Consider the following 16,823-nt stretch of genomic DNA (forward strand, 5'->3'; position numbering starts at 1 on the left):
CCTACTCCTCCTCTTCTTGAGCCTGCGCTCCTCCTCCTGAGCCTGCACCTCCTCCTGGGCCTGCTCCTGAGTCTGTTCCTCCTCCTGGGCCTGCTCCTGAGCCTGCTCCTCCTCCTGGGCCTGCTCATCCTCCTGGGCCTGCTCCTCCTCCTGAGCCTGCTCATCTTCTTCCTGGGCCTGCCCCTCCTCCTGGGCCTGCTCCCCTTCCTCATGGGCCTGCTCCTCTTCCTCCTGGGCTGCTCCTCCTCCTGGGTCTGCTCTTCCTTCTCCTGGGCCTGCTCCTCCTCCTGGACCTGTTCTTCTTTTCCTGGGCCTGCTCCTCCTCCTGGGCCTGCTCCTGAGTCTGCTCCTCCTCCTGAGCCTGCTCCTCCTCCTGGGCCTGCTCCTTCTCCTGGGCCTGCTCCTCTTCCTAAGCCTGCTCCTCCTCCTGGGCCTGCTCCTCCTCCTGAGCCTGCTCATCTTCTTCCTGGGCCTGCTCCTCCTCCTGGGCCTGCTCCTCCTCCAGAGCCTCCTCTTCCTTTGTGGGCCTGCTTTGCTCCTGGGCTTGCTCCCCTTCCTCCTTGGCCTGCTCCCCTTCCTCATGGGCCTGCTCCTCTTCCTCCTGAGCCTGCTCCTCTTCCTCCTGGGCCTGCTCCTCTTCATTCTGGGTCTGCTCCTCCTCCTGGGCCTGCTCTTCCTTCTCCTGGGCCTGCTCCTCCCCCTGAGCCTGCTCTTCCTCCTGGGCCTGCTCCTCTTCCTGCTGGTCCTGCTCTTCCTCCTGGGCCTGCTCCTCTTCCTCCTGAGCCTGCTCCTCTTCCTCCTGGGCCTGCTCCTCTTCCTCCCTGGCCTGCTCTTCCTCCTGGGCCTGCTCCTCTCCCTCCTGGACCTGCTCTTCCTTCTCTTGGGATTGCTCCTGCTCCTCCTCTCACTGGAACTGCTCCTTGTTTTTGGCCTGCTCCTCATCATCTTGGGTCTGCTCCTCCTCCATCTTATACTGGAACTCCTCTCCCTTTCTAGGCTTGCTCCTACTCCTTCTGGACCTGCTCCTCCTTTTCCCAGGCCTCCTGCTCCTCCTTCCCCTGGACTTGTTCTTCTTTTCCTGGGCCTGCTCCTCCTCCTCCTGTCCCTGCTGCTTCTCCTCTCACTGAAGCTCCTCTACCTTTCTTGGCCTGCTGCTGCTCTACCTCTCACTGTAACTCCTCTTCCCCCTGGGCCTGCTCCTCCTCCTCCTGGGCCTGCTGCTCCTCCTCTCACTGGAGCTCCTTTTCCTCTTCCTCTGCCTGATCTGTTGTGGCTCCTTGAACGTTCAGCAGACTATAGTCAACTGGCTGTTTGAGCTGTAGTCACATCATATGCACCAAGTGTCTTTACTCTGGAGAGGTTATGTTTGATGAATGGAGCCAGGTGTGTTCATTTTTTTATTTTGCTGACTGGGACAAACATTTTGCATCACATTAGTTTTATGTTGAGAATTTGATTGTTTTGCAACTTGTGTTTTAGCGAGACATGAGGTGTTCAGATTCATGAGGAAAGGAGCATTGTGTTTTGTGAATTGTGTCTTCATGTGAAATGTGTTCCTGCTTTTGGTGAATGGGAGCTGGTTTTATTAAATGTGTTTAGAGGACTGCTCATTTGGCTTTTGTGTTTTATCTATTGGGAAAAACTCTAGCTGGCCATAATGCAGGACTGCTGAGATGAAGAGTCTGGTCAGTCTCTGAGGCTGACCCCTCCTCCCTCCCCTCATCCACAGACAGCTGAAACCTGGTTTCTGTCTCTCTCTCTCTCTGTCGACTCCCAACCAGCCCCAAAACACAGACATTTCACTGCCACTCTCCTAATGAGCTCCAAATCAGTCAATGATGCTTTTCTCTTCCACTGCTCCACACACTGCAAATTTGAAAGGGTAAATTGAACTACCTAAGAGTTCAATTTAACACTGCTCTGGGGTTTCTTTGATCTGCACTGTTAACCCAGAGTTTTTTGCGATCAAATCTTTTAAGTAAGGTTTTTTTTTTTTTTTTTCTTTTTAAGTTTTGTTGGATTACTTTGACCGTTTATGTGCATTTTACCGTTTGACACTAATTTATGTTGTGACAGCGTTTTGTGACCTTGGGAGAGGAGAGAGGGGGGGCAGGGCATTGGTGGTGCAGTTGGAGAATGCACTTGGTCGGTGATTGGGAGGTTACAGGTTCAAGCCCGACTCTGGGCGACACACGGTGACATGTCCTTGGGCAAGACACTTAAAGGGCAACTCTGGTTTTTTGACACCTGGACCTTATTTATAGGTGTGTGCATGCTCATATACTCACTCAGACAAACATCGTGCAGCTCGGAGTCCTTCAGAAGTTTTTTAGATCCAACCCATTTTAGCCGCACTTAGCGGGGGCCACGGCAAGGGAGCTTCAGTGCGGGACATGATCTATGCAAAATGCATTTCATCTATATTTCTTCATCCATCGCCAGTGTTATCATAAAGTCAGCTCGTCTACCATCTTCAGACTACGACTTCGAGTTTGACGGTTGTCCTTACTGGTTTGAGCCTGAGTACACGGACGTGGAAGAAAGACTGATGCAGAGGGAGAGAGACGAAGAGTTGGCTCGAGAACAACAAACAGGAGCACGTCCACGACTCAATGCGAACTGGTCGTGCACTTGTGGACAGTGTTCGCCTATGGCAACAGAAGAGGACTGTGTTTGTGATACCGATGGATAGCGATAGATGAAAAAATATAGCAGAAATGGGCGATTTTGCAGAGATTATGTCCTGCGCTGAAGCTCCCTTGCCGTGGCCCCTGCTAAGTGCGGCTAAAGTCGGTTGGATCTAAATAACTTTTGAAGGACTCCGAGCTGCACGTGTTAGGGCGAATTTAAAGGCTAGACATACAGCTATTCATTTCATATGATATTTGTGAGATTTTAGTTGAGGTAATTTCAGCCAGACCTGCAGCAGGCTTGTTCTCAGAAAAGGTGCTTGTGAGAGAGGTCAGAGGTGAGTTTCTCAGCAGCGAAAAACAATACTCGAAACCTTTGCCAAAACGTTCCACCCTGATAGGAGAGTACAGGAAATCTCATGCCGTGACCAGTGGTAGTTTGGCTGGAGCCAAACTCTCCCCATAGTGACGAGTTGGCAAAAACAGACACATGATGACATCACTGAAACCTTCCATAAAGATACATGTTCGAAGCTGAGGAGAGGAGTCTGTCCATCTACCATGATTGCTGTGTTTCGAGCTGTGTGACTTCAATAAAACCCGCAAAGGCTGCCAAGTTGATTCTGTCATCTCGTCATTGATATATGTGTATTTGCATCTGGGAAATCCTTAACATAAGTGGCGTCATCGAATTTCGGTCTGATTGGGAGCCGGAGCGTTGGTCTCTCCAGGCAGGTGAAATCTGTGCCGGCACAAAAGGTAGGAGAATTTTTATTCTCAATTTTAAGAGTGATTTCACTGTGTGGTGAGACTAACTTTTGCTTTGGCTCTCTCTCTCATAAAAGAACCTGTGGACACAGAATCAGCTTCAGCCTGTTATTCATGTGCACATGAAGGCTGCTTGAAAACGTGTCAGTAGGACACCTAAATTGTGAGACGGACAAATTAATTATTGGGGTTGAAGCAGCAGAAAGCTTGGCCAAGCATTTAGAGTAAGGTTGTTAAAGATATGCTGGGCCTCAGTGGTACGGCTGTCGAGCATACACTGGAGGCCAGCTCGTGAGACAAGTCACAGAAAAGTGGTATTGGAGAGCCATTGACCACTGTGTGTGTGTGTGTGTGTGTGTGTGTGTGTGTGTGTGTGTGTGTGTGGTTTTTGAAGTCGACTGCCTGGCCCGGGCCTGTTTAAACACGATGAGGTTTGACTGAAATCAGAGATACAGCTCAAGAGGAGCGAGTGAGAGTCCGAACGTTGTTGACCCATTAGGACCTTGCTCATGTTAAGTGCCGTGATCGGGTGCCGACCTTTTAGGGCTCGAAAGGCGCTCACCTTACCGGTTGCGGACTTTTCTAATATAATTTATACGTGGAGAAATTCACTTTTTCAGGAGCAGTGAGATGCTGCTGGGCTGCACTGCGAATGCAGAAAAGTTGCAGTAGTACTGGCTGTTAAAGTCCTAGGAAATTCATTTCAGTCCTTAGGAGGGGCTCTTATAGTACATAACAAACCTAGACAAAAAGCAAGTTATAAGGGGGTGCGGCAAACCTTAAATAAATGAAATACTGTTTGGCAAAGGATAATTGGATACTGGAGAGAACAAATCTATAAGGAAGGAGTTGTCAGATCTGCAACTCCTCTCCCAATTGTCACCGACTAAAACACGTCTGATCAACGTGTTAAGTACACAAACATCTGCCTTTATATAAAATATCTCCAGTCAAAACAAAGAGAGAGAAAACATACAACACAATATTGCATGATCAAGACGACCGACTCTTGACTGCTGACGGACTAGATGGAGTGAATGAGCGTCTCTTTTCCTTTGTCTCACACGTCTCACTTACTTGTGTGTGTGTGTTAACCCTCAGTGTAGTGTGGAAGTAAAGCAGCTGCCGTTTGTGTGTGTTTATGTGTGCGAGTGATGTGTGTTGGATGTGGAAGCTGAGTGCAATAATACATGTTGAGATCTGATATTACATGTGCTATGTAAACTAAAAGCTGGCTGATTTATGCTGCATGGGGTATAATTTAGTGGAATCCGCTAAATGAGTCTAATGTGCTGCTCTGAGTTACGTTCACCTTAACACTAACTTCATGTGCTATGCTGATGTGCTCCGTATTGTGCAAAATTAGGGGCTTGTGCATGCCAAACTGGACATAAATCTCATGTGCTGTGTAAAAAACTGGGAATTGTTAGATGGTTAGATAAAACCAAGAAGTATATAACAGCACGTGTAAAGCATTTCTGAGCAAGAAAAGGTGGATGTGTGAAGTGTAAGAGCAAATAGAGAGAATGTGAGTAAGTGTGGGTTGTGACAAAGTTGAAATCAAGACAGCTGGGAATGGCACACGGAGAGAATTGAGGAAGTTGCCTGTTTGACGGTCAAAACTAGACTGAGGATTCAGGAAGTAGAGTTGGGAGGAGCGTGTAACACAAATAGAAAGCTACACTTAGACACCAGGCTTTTCCCGCCTTATTCGCTGAAGGCTTTTCCTGCGGCCTGCTCTCTTTACTCGCCCCCTCCCTTCGTGAGAAGCCCTCCCTTTCTCTCCTCAACAACTTTCGGAGCTGGGACAGCGTTTTTTTTTTTTCAAAGTGCTCAACATTAAAGCGAGGGTACTTAGGGTTGGAGCACACGTTTTTTGTACGTTAACTTATACTATTATTGAGTTGTTGTTTTTTTAATTGCATTTAATCATAATATAATCAATATGTCTAAGAATATCACACCCGTAGCTATTATTAGCTGCAAACACCCAGAGTTAATGAAAGACATTCGGAAGTTTTCGGACAAGTGGCACAAACAGTACAAAGGATTAGATCCTGCGTGGCCAGAAGAGGGCACATTTGATGTGGGAGTGTGTGGGGATATGGAATGTCGCATAAAAGATCGCAAACCAACATTTAAGACAAAAAGCAGTCTGAAGCAGAAGGAGTTGGAGCTCAAGATCATCAACCTGTTCAAAGAAGAAGGCCAATCTCACAGGAAGATGATAAGAGAAGGTCTTGCTGAGCTGCAGAGAAGCAAACAAAACAATGCAAGGAAAATGACATTTCAGATGAGCGAGTCAGCAAGTGAAGAGAAAAAGAGCGAACAAACAAATGCAACAACCATCAGTGGATTATACCCAGTGATCACAGGATCGTTCCACATTAATGGAGGCTGTGATATAGTGAACAGTGAGTCATTGGGCAGCAGTTTTGGAGGACAAGGGCAGAGTTCTACTACACAGATTGCAAATAAACCTCCAGAGTATACGGTCAGTGTGGGTATTCCCCCAAACACCCAACCATCCACACCGCAGCCGCAGGATGTTTGTCTGAGTGAGTATATGAGCATGCACACACCGTCTGCAAACTTCAAGCTTGGTAGTTGATTCCATGCCACCATTGCTCTGTAGAGAACCAAACCTTTCATCACATTTGTCCTGCACGGAGGCAGCCTGAATCTCCCTTCCGATGCCTGCCTGGTACAGTACATATGTTCATTAGAGAAGAATGTTAATTTATTATAGAGTGCTTCTGGGATTTTATTAATAATAACTTTCTTTATAAAGGTCACTAGTAAGTAGTGTAATCTACTTTTAACATCTAACCAAATTAGTTTATTATGCATCAATGTGCTGCTTGTTCTATATGAACAATTTAAAGCTATACGAGCAGCTTTATTTTGTGCTACTTGCAGCTTTTATAAATTACTTTGTGTTGTTTTTGACCAGATGACTGCACAATAATCTAAATATGAGAGAACTAGTGCCTGAATAAGTTGTTTTATCATGTAGCTTGGCATAAACTTCTTACAATGTCTTACCACTGCCATGCCTCTGCCCATCTTTATCACTATTTGATTTATATAACAATTCCATAACATTTTATCATCAAAATCTAATCCTAATAACTTGACCTCTGTCTTTTGCTTTATGTGTTTATTTCATATGCTCAAATTCAAGATTGGTGCTAATTTCAGCTCATATTTAGAGCCTAGAACCATGGATTTTGTCTTTTCAATATTAAGAACTGGTCTATGTTCTGTAACCCACTCCTTTATAAGCCTTAGATCTTTATTTAACACTTCATTCAGCTCTTCTGCAGTGCTTGCTGAATCATATACTGTGACATCATCAGCATACATAACTATGTTGGCAGACTTTAATACCAATGGCAAATCATTATAAAAATAGAAAATAAGAGTGGCCCAAGGCAACTTCCTTGCGGAACCCCATACTGCACCTCTTTTAATCCAAGAATAACTACCATTAAAGTAAATTGAATATTTCCTATTTGTTAGATAACTTTTAATCCATTTATTTGCAGAGTCCTCAAATGCAACAACTCAACTTTTCCAATAAGAGAGAATGATCCAGTATGTCAAAGGTTGCCCTAAAATCTAACAATATAAAAAGAGAAATTTGAAAATGCACTGATATCATGTCATGTGCCTGGTTATTTCCAGTACTGCACTGGTTTCACATATGAACAGTTTAAAAACAAACAAACAAACAAAAAAAGCACAGGGTTCATGTTGAGGGGGCAATTGCTAAAACTAAAAAAAAAAAAAGATTTTTTTCTGGTAGAATACCAATTTCCTGTCTTGCAAACATGAATCAGATCTGGTATGTGGTAAGTGTGTTGTCCAACTTCCAACAGCACATCATCAAAGATTAGAGCCAAATGTGAATACATATTTCTATGTACTGAGTGTTACACTAGGTATCATTCATTAACAAAAAAAAGAACATTTCTCATTGCAAACTTGACTGTTCCCAAAAGTCCAATGTACATGATGAATGGCCTCTACAGCTGACGACATTTTGTGTGGCTTAAAAAACAGCAGTTACTGGTAGAGCTTCAGTAGAGAATTGTGTATACACTGTACTAACATCTTTAAACATCTTGTTACTATTTTCTTGGGGATACTTTTGGTACATTTTAATGTATATAGATAGTTACATTTTTGCTTCTCTTCTTGTTACTCTTGTATGAAATACCACTTCATGTTTGGAACTCAAACATTTTTTATGAAAATAAATCCCTTATCTAATCTCAGTTGTAAGTTCATTTCATTCACCTGATGGCTTAAACCACTTCCAAGGGGGTACTTATTTTCTCCCACAGTGATATCAACAGGTCTGTTGACAAGGTAGCTGATGGGTGTTCCTACCTGCCCCCTCAGTAAATCTAAATCCTCATCTGTTACAGGGCAGCTCCTGGAAAAATATGGTATCAAGAAGCTGAAATACTTAGTTTAGCAACATTTACTATTTTATGACAATTCATATATTTACTGGATTGTTGTGCCTTAATTAAATCAAGTGTATAGATCAGTCCCACAATATATGTGAGATATGTCCTGGCGCGCTGTAAACAAACGCAAATTTAGTTTAGCAAGAAATGGGCCAACACACAATATCGACCTCTGACATAACATCAATTTAAATGTATATCATACATATCAGCTTACCCTGCTGTAAAAGAACATAGTTGTTCTTGTGTATGATTGACAGTACATGGGGTGTTTGGCGCTTACACTGGAATCTGTGCACTTTTCCCTCTATTTTAACATCCTCTTTATTTGAACCCCACCAACATTTAATTTGGTGAATGTAGTTCTCAAAAGCATACTGAAGATCCTTCTGTCTGCTTCTCTCTGATATCACTGTAGAATATGTCCAGAAATTTGCACATTTCTCCTAAAAATATCACTCAACAGTACCGCTAAAAACTCCACATTTCATGCTAGAAGAGTAAAGCTTGACAGGCTTAGCAACAGTAACCAAAGGGAGCAGGGCTAAGCCATAGGTCAATTATATTAAAGTGAGCTTGATAGTCAATGTAAGAGGGTTTGATAGTTTGATAGTCAATGTAAGAGAGTTTGATAGTTTGATAGTCAATGTAAGAGAGGTTGATAGTTTGATAGTCAATGTAAGAGAGGTTGATAGTAAATGTGTGAGAGTTTGATAGTTAATCTAAAAGAAGGTATGATTTATTTCTCAGGGGGCCTCCCATAATAATTTATTACAGTGAAATAGTACTATCCATGCAGATTTTATAGAATGTGTGAGATACAGAAAAAAGAAAAAGGAAAAAACCTGCTTGTTGCTGTACTTATACACTCAAACAAGGGCTGAAGTCACCTGCCTCCCTGAATGAACCACAGTAAAATACCTGATGGACACTCTATGAGATGTGGCAAGTCTGCCCTATCTCTCAAAACCTCCTCCTACTTCAGCAGATGTTTTCTGAGGACTGTCAATGCCAAAGACTTTGATGAAAGAAAGCAGTCTTACTCCGTTCACTCAATGGTGTCCGTGGATTCTGTTCATCAAGCTGTTTGCCTCTCTTAAAGATCCACACCTCCACACCTCCCCTCTTTTCCAACATACTCACAGAGGCACAGTGCACAAGGTGTAAAGGTCACCTGCTAATTTAATTTCCCTGACATGTAATGTTCCTGTGTAGAATAGAAGCTGCAATTAGTGAATAATACAAAGTCTTATAAAAGGAATCTAAAGCAGGAGTAAGTGGAACCACTTAATGGTTTTAAAGTCATATCTGAAGAAGAGTGCTTTTGAATTTCTTATCACTAATTATACATTCAGGAACACCTAAAGTCTGAATAAGTGGATTGTACAGGCAGTTTATCTTTTTCAATGACTTTTTATCTTCTGCTTTTTTCTGTTCAGTTATTGATAGAGGAGCTGGTTTTGGCCATAATAACAATAAGCTGAGCCCTGATGTTAAGGTGTTGTTTTTCTTTTCAGATCAAATTAAATTGAAAACGGGATTAAAGACCTGAATTTGTAATAGAAAAAAAAAACAGCCCAATATAATTGTTTTCTCTTTGATTTCTATTTGTTTTTGTTAATCGGTTTTGGCTTAAGTTACGTTTTTAATGTCTGTTTTCCTGTTTGCCTTAAGCCGTGTTTCCACCAAGCAGTTCGGTTCAGTTCAGCACGGTTTGGTACCGTTAAGCCTGATTCGTTTGCGTTACCACAGCAAACTGTGCCCTCCCGTGGTAGGTTGCATGTGAGCCAGATGCTGAGCGCTGCATCTGTTAAATAATAGTGTGACGCTGTAGCAGTGCGAAGAGACACAGTGTGCCCTGCTAATAAATCCAAAGAAGAAGAAAACCACTACACAGTAAACAAAGAGCAACAATGGATATCATCCAGAAATTAATCTTCTTTGTGATTTCCATGTGTCTCTTTGTTACAAAGAACAATCAAGCTTTGTTTCAGAGAAGACTGTGTGCCACCAGGAGAAACGCAGCCGCTGTTGCACCATAAGTGACGATTTCGACCGATCAACAGTTTGCAGTGTTGTAGCTCCACCTTCCAAATTTGGATCATTTTAGTCTGGTGCCCACACAAAAGGGTACCAAAAAGTGTCTCGTCTTGGTTACTTGGGAATCTGTCCCGGGATCAGTCAGTGGAAACGCTGTAAAACGCGTGCTGTGCTGAGACGAACTGAACTGAACCACTTGGTGGAAACGGGGCCTTAGTTTCTTAAGAGTTGTGTGTTGTGTGTTTGGGTTCTTTATTTTCAGTTTACTATGGAGTCATTTGGTTCTTTTCTTCATGCTGTGCTGAAGTGTGATGTGTCACCTCATAGATCAAAAGGAGCAGAAAGAAAAAAGAAAGGTTTTTTGTTGGCACACAGGTATGGCTCTCTGTATATTAAAGATGGGCGCAATGGGAAAATCTTAGTGTGAAGCAAAGTTTATATGAGGCAGGGTGTGACGTGGGAGAAGGGAAGAGTGAGTGACCAGGAGGAACAGGTGAGTGTGTCTAATGTTGTGATATCACCAAAAGATGACATGGGCAGTGTCCCTAAATGTGGCTGACAGATCAACATTTGAAAAAAATGAAGTGTCTTGGGTTTGAGAGGCAGAAATGTGCTGTCCACATACGTTGACGCTGGTTCCTCAGAGGTTCAGCACTAACTAGAAAATCACTCAGAGAGAGCGCAGACCTCAGCCAAGCATTTTGAGACCAGAGATTTCAGGGGATCGATCGGTTTACCTTTCAGCTATGATTATTATTATTATTTACATATCTCCCTGCTTCCTTGTGGATTAGGTCTACTGAATCCAAGGGCATAGGAGTGGGCTGGACATTGGGGGGACACATATTAGACACCTGACAGATCTGTTAATAGTGTGAACGGGATTGTGTCATAAATAAACTTCACCACAAAACATTCACAAAATGAAATGTAATGCAGCACGAAGCAAAGTCAACTCACCCCAAGTAACTGACATCTATCCATGGTTGAGTAACCCCAACAAAGACAAACACATCATCAATAGCACGACAGGGTCATGACAATTTTTCACAGTTCTTAACACACGTTTCTCAAAACATGAACGGGTTCCTTCAAACTGTGTGACAGGGTCACCTTGCTGAAAAAAAAGAGTGGAAATGATAAAGGAATGATAAGGTAAGGTAAATGATAAATGATAAGGAAAAATTAAAGTGGTAAGTGGTGCTAAAGGGGAAAAAAACAGTAAATGAACAGTCACAAAAAGTCGTTGAAATTAATCCCGAAGAAAAGACGTTGTGCTGTGGTGATTACTGTGGAGGCTGTTTCCTCTCCTCTGACCTTTCCGTGGATGTACACGCGGGGGAGGGGACAAAGGAGCCGCATGGCTGTGGATATTCTTTCCCGGACCTGGGTGAGATCGATCGTTGTTTTTTTGTTTTTTTTTTTGTTCCCACATAAAGTTTTTTCCTGGTATACCAGTGTTTTAATTTTTATCGATCTTTTTTTGTGGACTATTTTTCCTTTATTTTGTGGATTTTTGAGAGCCCAAATCTTTGGGGTAGGTGAAGGAGGACTTCTTTTTGGTTAAAAATAAAAAGGACTCTTTAACTTGGACAGTTTTAGGGGAAATTTGTTTTTCGTTAGAGGGTTGTTTGGGGATAATTTCAGTTTCATGAAGTCTAAGATTATTAGACTTTTGAGTTTTTGAGTTTCTTTTTTTCATTTATTTTATTTTATTTTTGAGACGTTCGCTGTCACAGGCATTAAAGTACGGAACCCCTAAGGGGACATGGAGAAAAAATAAAAAAAAGCGACTTTCTTTGCCAGATCTCGCAAACGCTTTCTAAATTGTGATTGGTCAGTTTATCTACTTCCGGGTCAACTCAAACACAACAATGGAGGGCGCGCACCGGTGGAGGAGATTCATTGACTTTTATTTCGAGATTGGCCTCAAATATAAAGACATCAAAACAATTCTTGAATCTAGGCACGGTTGTCAAATAAGCGAAAGACATTTGAAAAGAGTTCTTAAGGCAAGAGGATTATTCCGTCGCAGATATTATTCCGACCTGGCGGTTTTGGCAGAATTTATCAGCAGCCAGTTGCAGTATTCTGGGCAGCTCCACGGATACAGGTGGATGTATGTAAAATGCAGGCAACATGGACTACGAGTGAGGAAGGAAGATGTGCGCCTGGTGCTGAAGGAGCTGGATCCCAGTGGTGTGTCACTAAGGCAAGCAAGACGTCTTACACGGCGGAACTACTTGTCTAGAGGGCCGAACTTCATCTGGCACCTGGACTCGTACGATAAACTGAAGCCATACGGTGTTTGTATCAGTGGATGTATTGACGGCTTTTCGAGGAAAATTATCTGGCTTAACGCCTACACAACAAACAGTGACCCCAAGCTTATCGGGGGTTATTACATTGACACAGTGCAGCGCTTGGGAGGCTGTCCGAGAGTCATGGGAGGCGATCTCGGAACCGAAAATGGCCACGTTAGACGCTTTCAGTGCCTCCTCGTCCCTGCTGACCCAGGGAGCACCCTTGATAGCTACTTGGAGGGAGCAAGCACCGCTAATCAAAGGATTGAGTACTGGTGGGGTTTTCTTCGCAAACAGTGTGTTGAGTTTTGGCTTTCTTTGTTTGTGGACTTAAGAGACAATAGATTCTTTGATGGTGGCTTTGTGGACAAAAACCTCATTCAGTTTTGCTGCACCGGCCTCATCCAGGTGAGTTATTGAATTCTGTTGTTTTAAGAAGCGTCATTGCGTGTGATGGTGATGGGTAGGAGGGAGAGGTGAGGCATGAGAAGTAGAGAAGGTGGGGGAGGTAGGAGAGGGAGGAATAAGGAGGAGGAAAGGAAAGAAGAGAGGGAGAAATAAGTAAGAGGGAAGGAAAGCAGAGATGGATAAATAAGGAGGGTGTGGGCAGGAGGGAATTTGTGAGAAAGAAAGAGAAAGCAGAGAAAGAAACAGGATAGAGGGATATAGAAAGACATGATGATAGGGTGAATGTAATTATCCAGCTGTGAATTTGAACTGATTGACTATGTACTAGAAATATACAGTTCTCCCCAATGTATTTCTACGTTTTTAACAGGACGAGTTGGATGACACTGCACAGGTGTGGAATGCACACATCATCAGGCCATCAAAAAACAGGAACGTCCCCAGTGGTCGGCCCAGCGTGATGTACACATTACCTGAACTTTACAGGACAAGAGACTTCCTTTCCCCTGTAAGGGATCAAGATGTTCAACTGTGCAAGAATGAATGTATCTTTCGCTTGACCATACCCTGCGATCCAGATGTCTACCAACTTTGCAGTCTGCTGATGACTGAGTCCCATTTAACTACATCAACAGATCCATATCAGGCTGTGAATTTGTATATGCACCTAAGAGAGGCCATTAGTGCATCTTTATAAAGACAGTATGCGGTGATGTCCTGAAAGGTTCAATAAATTGAGCTATGAAGGAGAGGGTGGCTGTTTTTATCTCAATCTTTTTTTATCTCATATCTTTAATGTAATTACACTGTTTGCATTTTAAATATGCTCTAAAGTAGAGGTTCAGTACTTTTTAAAGGGATAATTCAGTTTTTTTTTTTTTTGAAGTGGGATTGTATGATCTCTATATGACCACTGTGGATATTAGATACAGTACAAAGTTCTCTCCTCTCCCTCAGTTAGCCACAGACTGTAACTGCAGGTGACAAGGAAATAAGCGCTAAAAGGGAAGTGCCGTACCAAATCCAAAGGCTACTTTCTCCACCTACAAGAACTCAAATCAAAAAGTAATAGCATGGTTTAAAAGTATGCAACATCAAATTATTTCTAAGTGCAGTAAGTCTTTGGAAATATAAAAAAAATATCTGGACCTAACCAATTTTGGTCATGTATCACAGTAATGTATCCTACATGATTTGTTTGTCTTGAAGTTTGGCCATCATACCATATCCTTAGTTGATGCTGCTTTAAAGGTAGGGTTATACTGCTCCGGTCAGGAAAGCACAGGGAACATACTTAGCGTAAACAAACACCAAGGTTTGAGAGCTGTAAAAAAATAAATAAAAATACATGCTTGCTCTTGTAGACTGTTGAAATGTTTTTGTGTAAACAGCTTGGTTTGTTATGTACAAATGAAAACCTAAAATTCTTATTTCAGTAGGTTTATTGATATTTATACATACTGTAGATAGAACACATGTATAACTGTACTCTATTTCTGGAGGAAACAAAAAACATCTGCAACTTTTAGTACTTTTATGTGCAGTACTGAGAAAACAGTAAATAAAAGTAAAACATGGAAAACTTTACATTTTTGAGGGCCATTTGAGCATAATGGGACACAAAATATCAGCATATTTCAGAAACACCACACCAGCCCTTCAAACAGGGTCTGCAAAGGTATCTTCAACATTTCTTTTCAAACTTAACCAAATAAATCGAAAAGGTATGAGCACCCCAACACCGGCAATGAATGAACAGTGGTGCACATCTCAGTCTTATTAGCAACAAAATGTAATATCAAGATCAGCATTTAAGCTGGATCGGGATGAGATTAATGGAAAAGAAAGGTGCTGCAATTTTCAAAGAATATAAAATAATTTACCTTATTAACACAATTAGTGCACTATTGCACTTCCACAGATTATGGCTGCTTCCCACACAGTGAGTGCACTGGATCCTTAAATGAGAAATCAAAAACCATAAAAGCATTATAAGCATCACAGAAATGTTTATATTAAACAAAAGAAAGAATATTCAAAATGCTGTCACTTTTAGGCTTGGTCAGATCAGTGCTCTAAGTTGTAGTTCAAAGGATGTCCATTTCTAAGTAGTTGCTGGACAATATGTTGTCAAACTCAGTGCGAAATTCTGGGCAAGAACTGTAAGTACACGGTAGTTCAAGGGTAGCTCCACAAGTATGAGCAACGGGCCTTCTGTTGAGTCCAGTTTCACCATTAAAGGATACCATAATTTTTTCAACACAAATGACGGAAGAGCCAGTGCAGAAACGCAAGATCTTTTCAGCTTTGCTTTGGTCAGCATTTTTCGTGTAACGCTGGAGATGGTTAAAGGTTGTCTGTTCTCTTTGAGACAGCACCATGTTTGTTGTTTCAAACAACTGTGACACTCTCCTACCTGTGGCCTTCTTTGACTCATACAGAAGCATTACACTTTCCTTGTCTGGCAGTTGAAGCTTTACATGTTCCATATGTGTTGAGAAGCAATCAACAATAAATTTTGGCTCTTAAAGAATGCACTTATGAGCCATTGTTTCGATGGCAGGCTCCATGTTGCTCTTTGATGGTAAGAAATGGGAGCCCATCCTGGTAAAAAGGTCGAGCAGGTCCTCCTCATCACTTTCCTCCATTGTGCCCTGGAGAGCCTTCTCAACAGCTGATCTCTCAAGGAGGAAGATAGTTTTGAAACGATGTCATCAGGTCATCAGCCTTAACAGAGTCATTTCCATGAATGCAAGCTAATATGAAAGCTCTTGAAAGCCTCACTGGTATGATACCATGATCTAGGAAACCTTTCACCCAGATCCGCCCAACTGCTTGCCATTCAGCTTCACTGAAATCTGGTCTCAGTCTAGGAACTCGCTCTGTTTCCCCTTCACAATGTTCAAGAAACTGTTCCCAGAATGCAGTGTAAACATCTCTTGACACACCAGCATCATCAATGGCTTTTTCATTTACAAAGTCCATCTTTAGGGTCACGTTTATGATGCTGCTGTCCATAAATACAGCCAAAAGATCTTCAACAACCTTCACCCTGCAAATCGATACACGTCTTGGATTTACTGGATAGTCAGCTGTGTTTAACCCTCCTATCGTCCTCAAATATTACTCACACATTTTACCCTTGGGGTCAATTTGACCCCAGGGATATTTGCCCCCAGAAAATGATTTACAGAAAATAGTTGACCAAGTTTTTTGGTCAAGGAACTTTGTTTATTTGTTGAATACATAAATAACCCCTTGATAATGACACCTTGACCTGTCCTGTAGCGCCACCATCAGGCCAAACTTTCAATCAGAAATAATGTATCTTGAAAAGTTTTTATCCAAATCTTCTCAAATTTACTGAAAACATTAATGACCACAAGAGTATGACCCCTATAGGTTTTGGTGATGATATGACCTTTCCCTGCAGCGCCACCATCAGGTCAAACTTATAGTTTTAGAGTTTGTGTATCTTTCAAATCTTTAATCCAAATCATTTCTGATTGGTGTGCACATTCATGACTCTCAGAGAATGGACCATATTGATTGATGTTGGTAACCCCCCCTTTACTCTCATAAACATTTTTATTTACTTATTTTATCTATTTTTTGTAACATATTTGTGGTCACTATAACGTCTCACTCACCCCTCCTCTTTTGTTATCCAGGCTTGGGACTGGCAGTAGCAGAGTTTGAGCCCATGTCATATCCACACCGCAAAAAATATAAAAATTCAATTATGATTATTAATCTCCAATGGGAGTAGTATAGTCAAGCCAAGTTTTGAGTTGATAAGCGAAAAACCCAGTTTGTTCAAATATGTTTGCCAAAATCGCTAAATTACAATGTTTAGGCCCAAATTGCGAAGTCCGTGTTCGTAAAGCACAAAAATCTTAAGGGACTATTTTTGTAGGGCTGGGCATGCTTATTATACACACCAAATTTTAGGGCTGTGGCTCAAAGTCACCCAAGGGGTCGCAGTTTTAATCCCCTGGGGGCGCGTTCATTTTTGTGCAAGTTGCAAATTGATACATTTTTTCGGGCATGCGAATTTTGGGGCTAGGCGTGCTCACGTTTTTCCAAGCGAAGGGCACGCAATTTGGGGATGTTTTGGCAGAAACAAATAATAAAGAAGAAAAAAGGCGTATAATAATAATCACAAGGGTTTCAATAGGGCTCTCGCCCAACCTGTG

The 16,823-nt window shown here is 42.2% G+C and overlaps 2 protein-coding genes across 2 annotated transcripts in view; one reads left to right on the forward strand and one right to left on the reverse strand.

Annotated features, from left to right (window-relative positions):
• LOC141790176 (uncharacterized) overlaps nucleotides 1-16,823 on the reverse strand; it is a 45,896-nt gene that overhangs the window by 9,350 nt on the left and 19,723 nt on the right. The gene's annotated exons all lie outside the window — the stretch shown is intronic.
• On the forward strand, nucleotides 11,784-15,678 carry LOC141790169 (uncharacterized). The gene is made up of 2 exons (XM_074669849.1): nucleotides 11,784-12,627; nucleotides 12,998-15,678. The coding sequence occupies exons 1-2, from the start codon at nucleotides 11,791-11,793 to the stop codon at nucleotides 13,322-13,324; spliced, it is 1,164 nt and encodes a 387-aa protein (XP_074525950.1). The 5' UTR covers nucleotides 11,784-11,790; the 3' UTR covers nucleotides 13,325-15,678.

Source organism: Halichoeres trimaculatus, unplaced genomic scaffold, assembly GCF_033239565.1.
Source record: "Halichoeres trimaculatus isolate MK-OKI-2021-1 unplaced genomic scaffold, fHalTri1.1 fHalTri1_scaffold_5, whole genome shotgun sequence".
In the NCBI taxonomy this organism is placed as follows: Eukaryota; Metazoa; Chordata; class Actinopteri; order Labriformes; family Labridae; genus Halichoeres; species Halichoeres trimaculatus.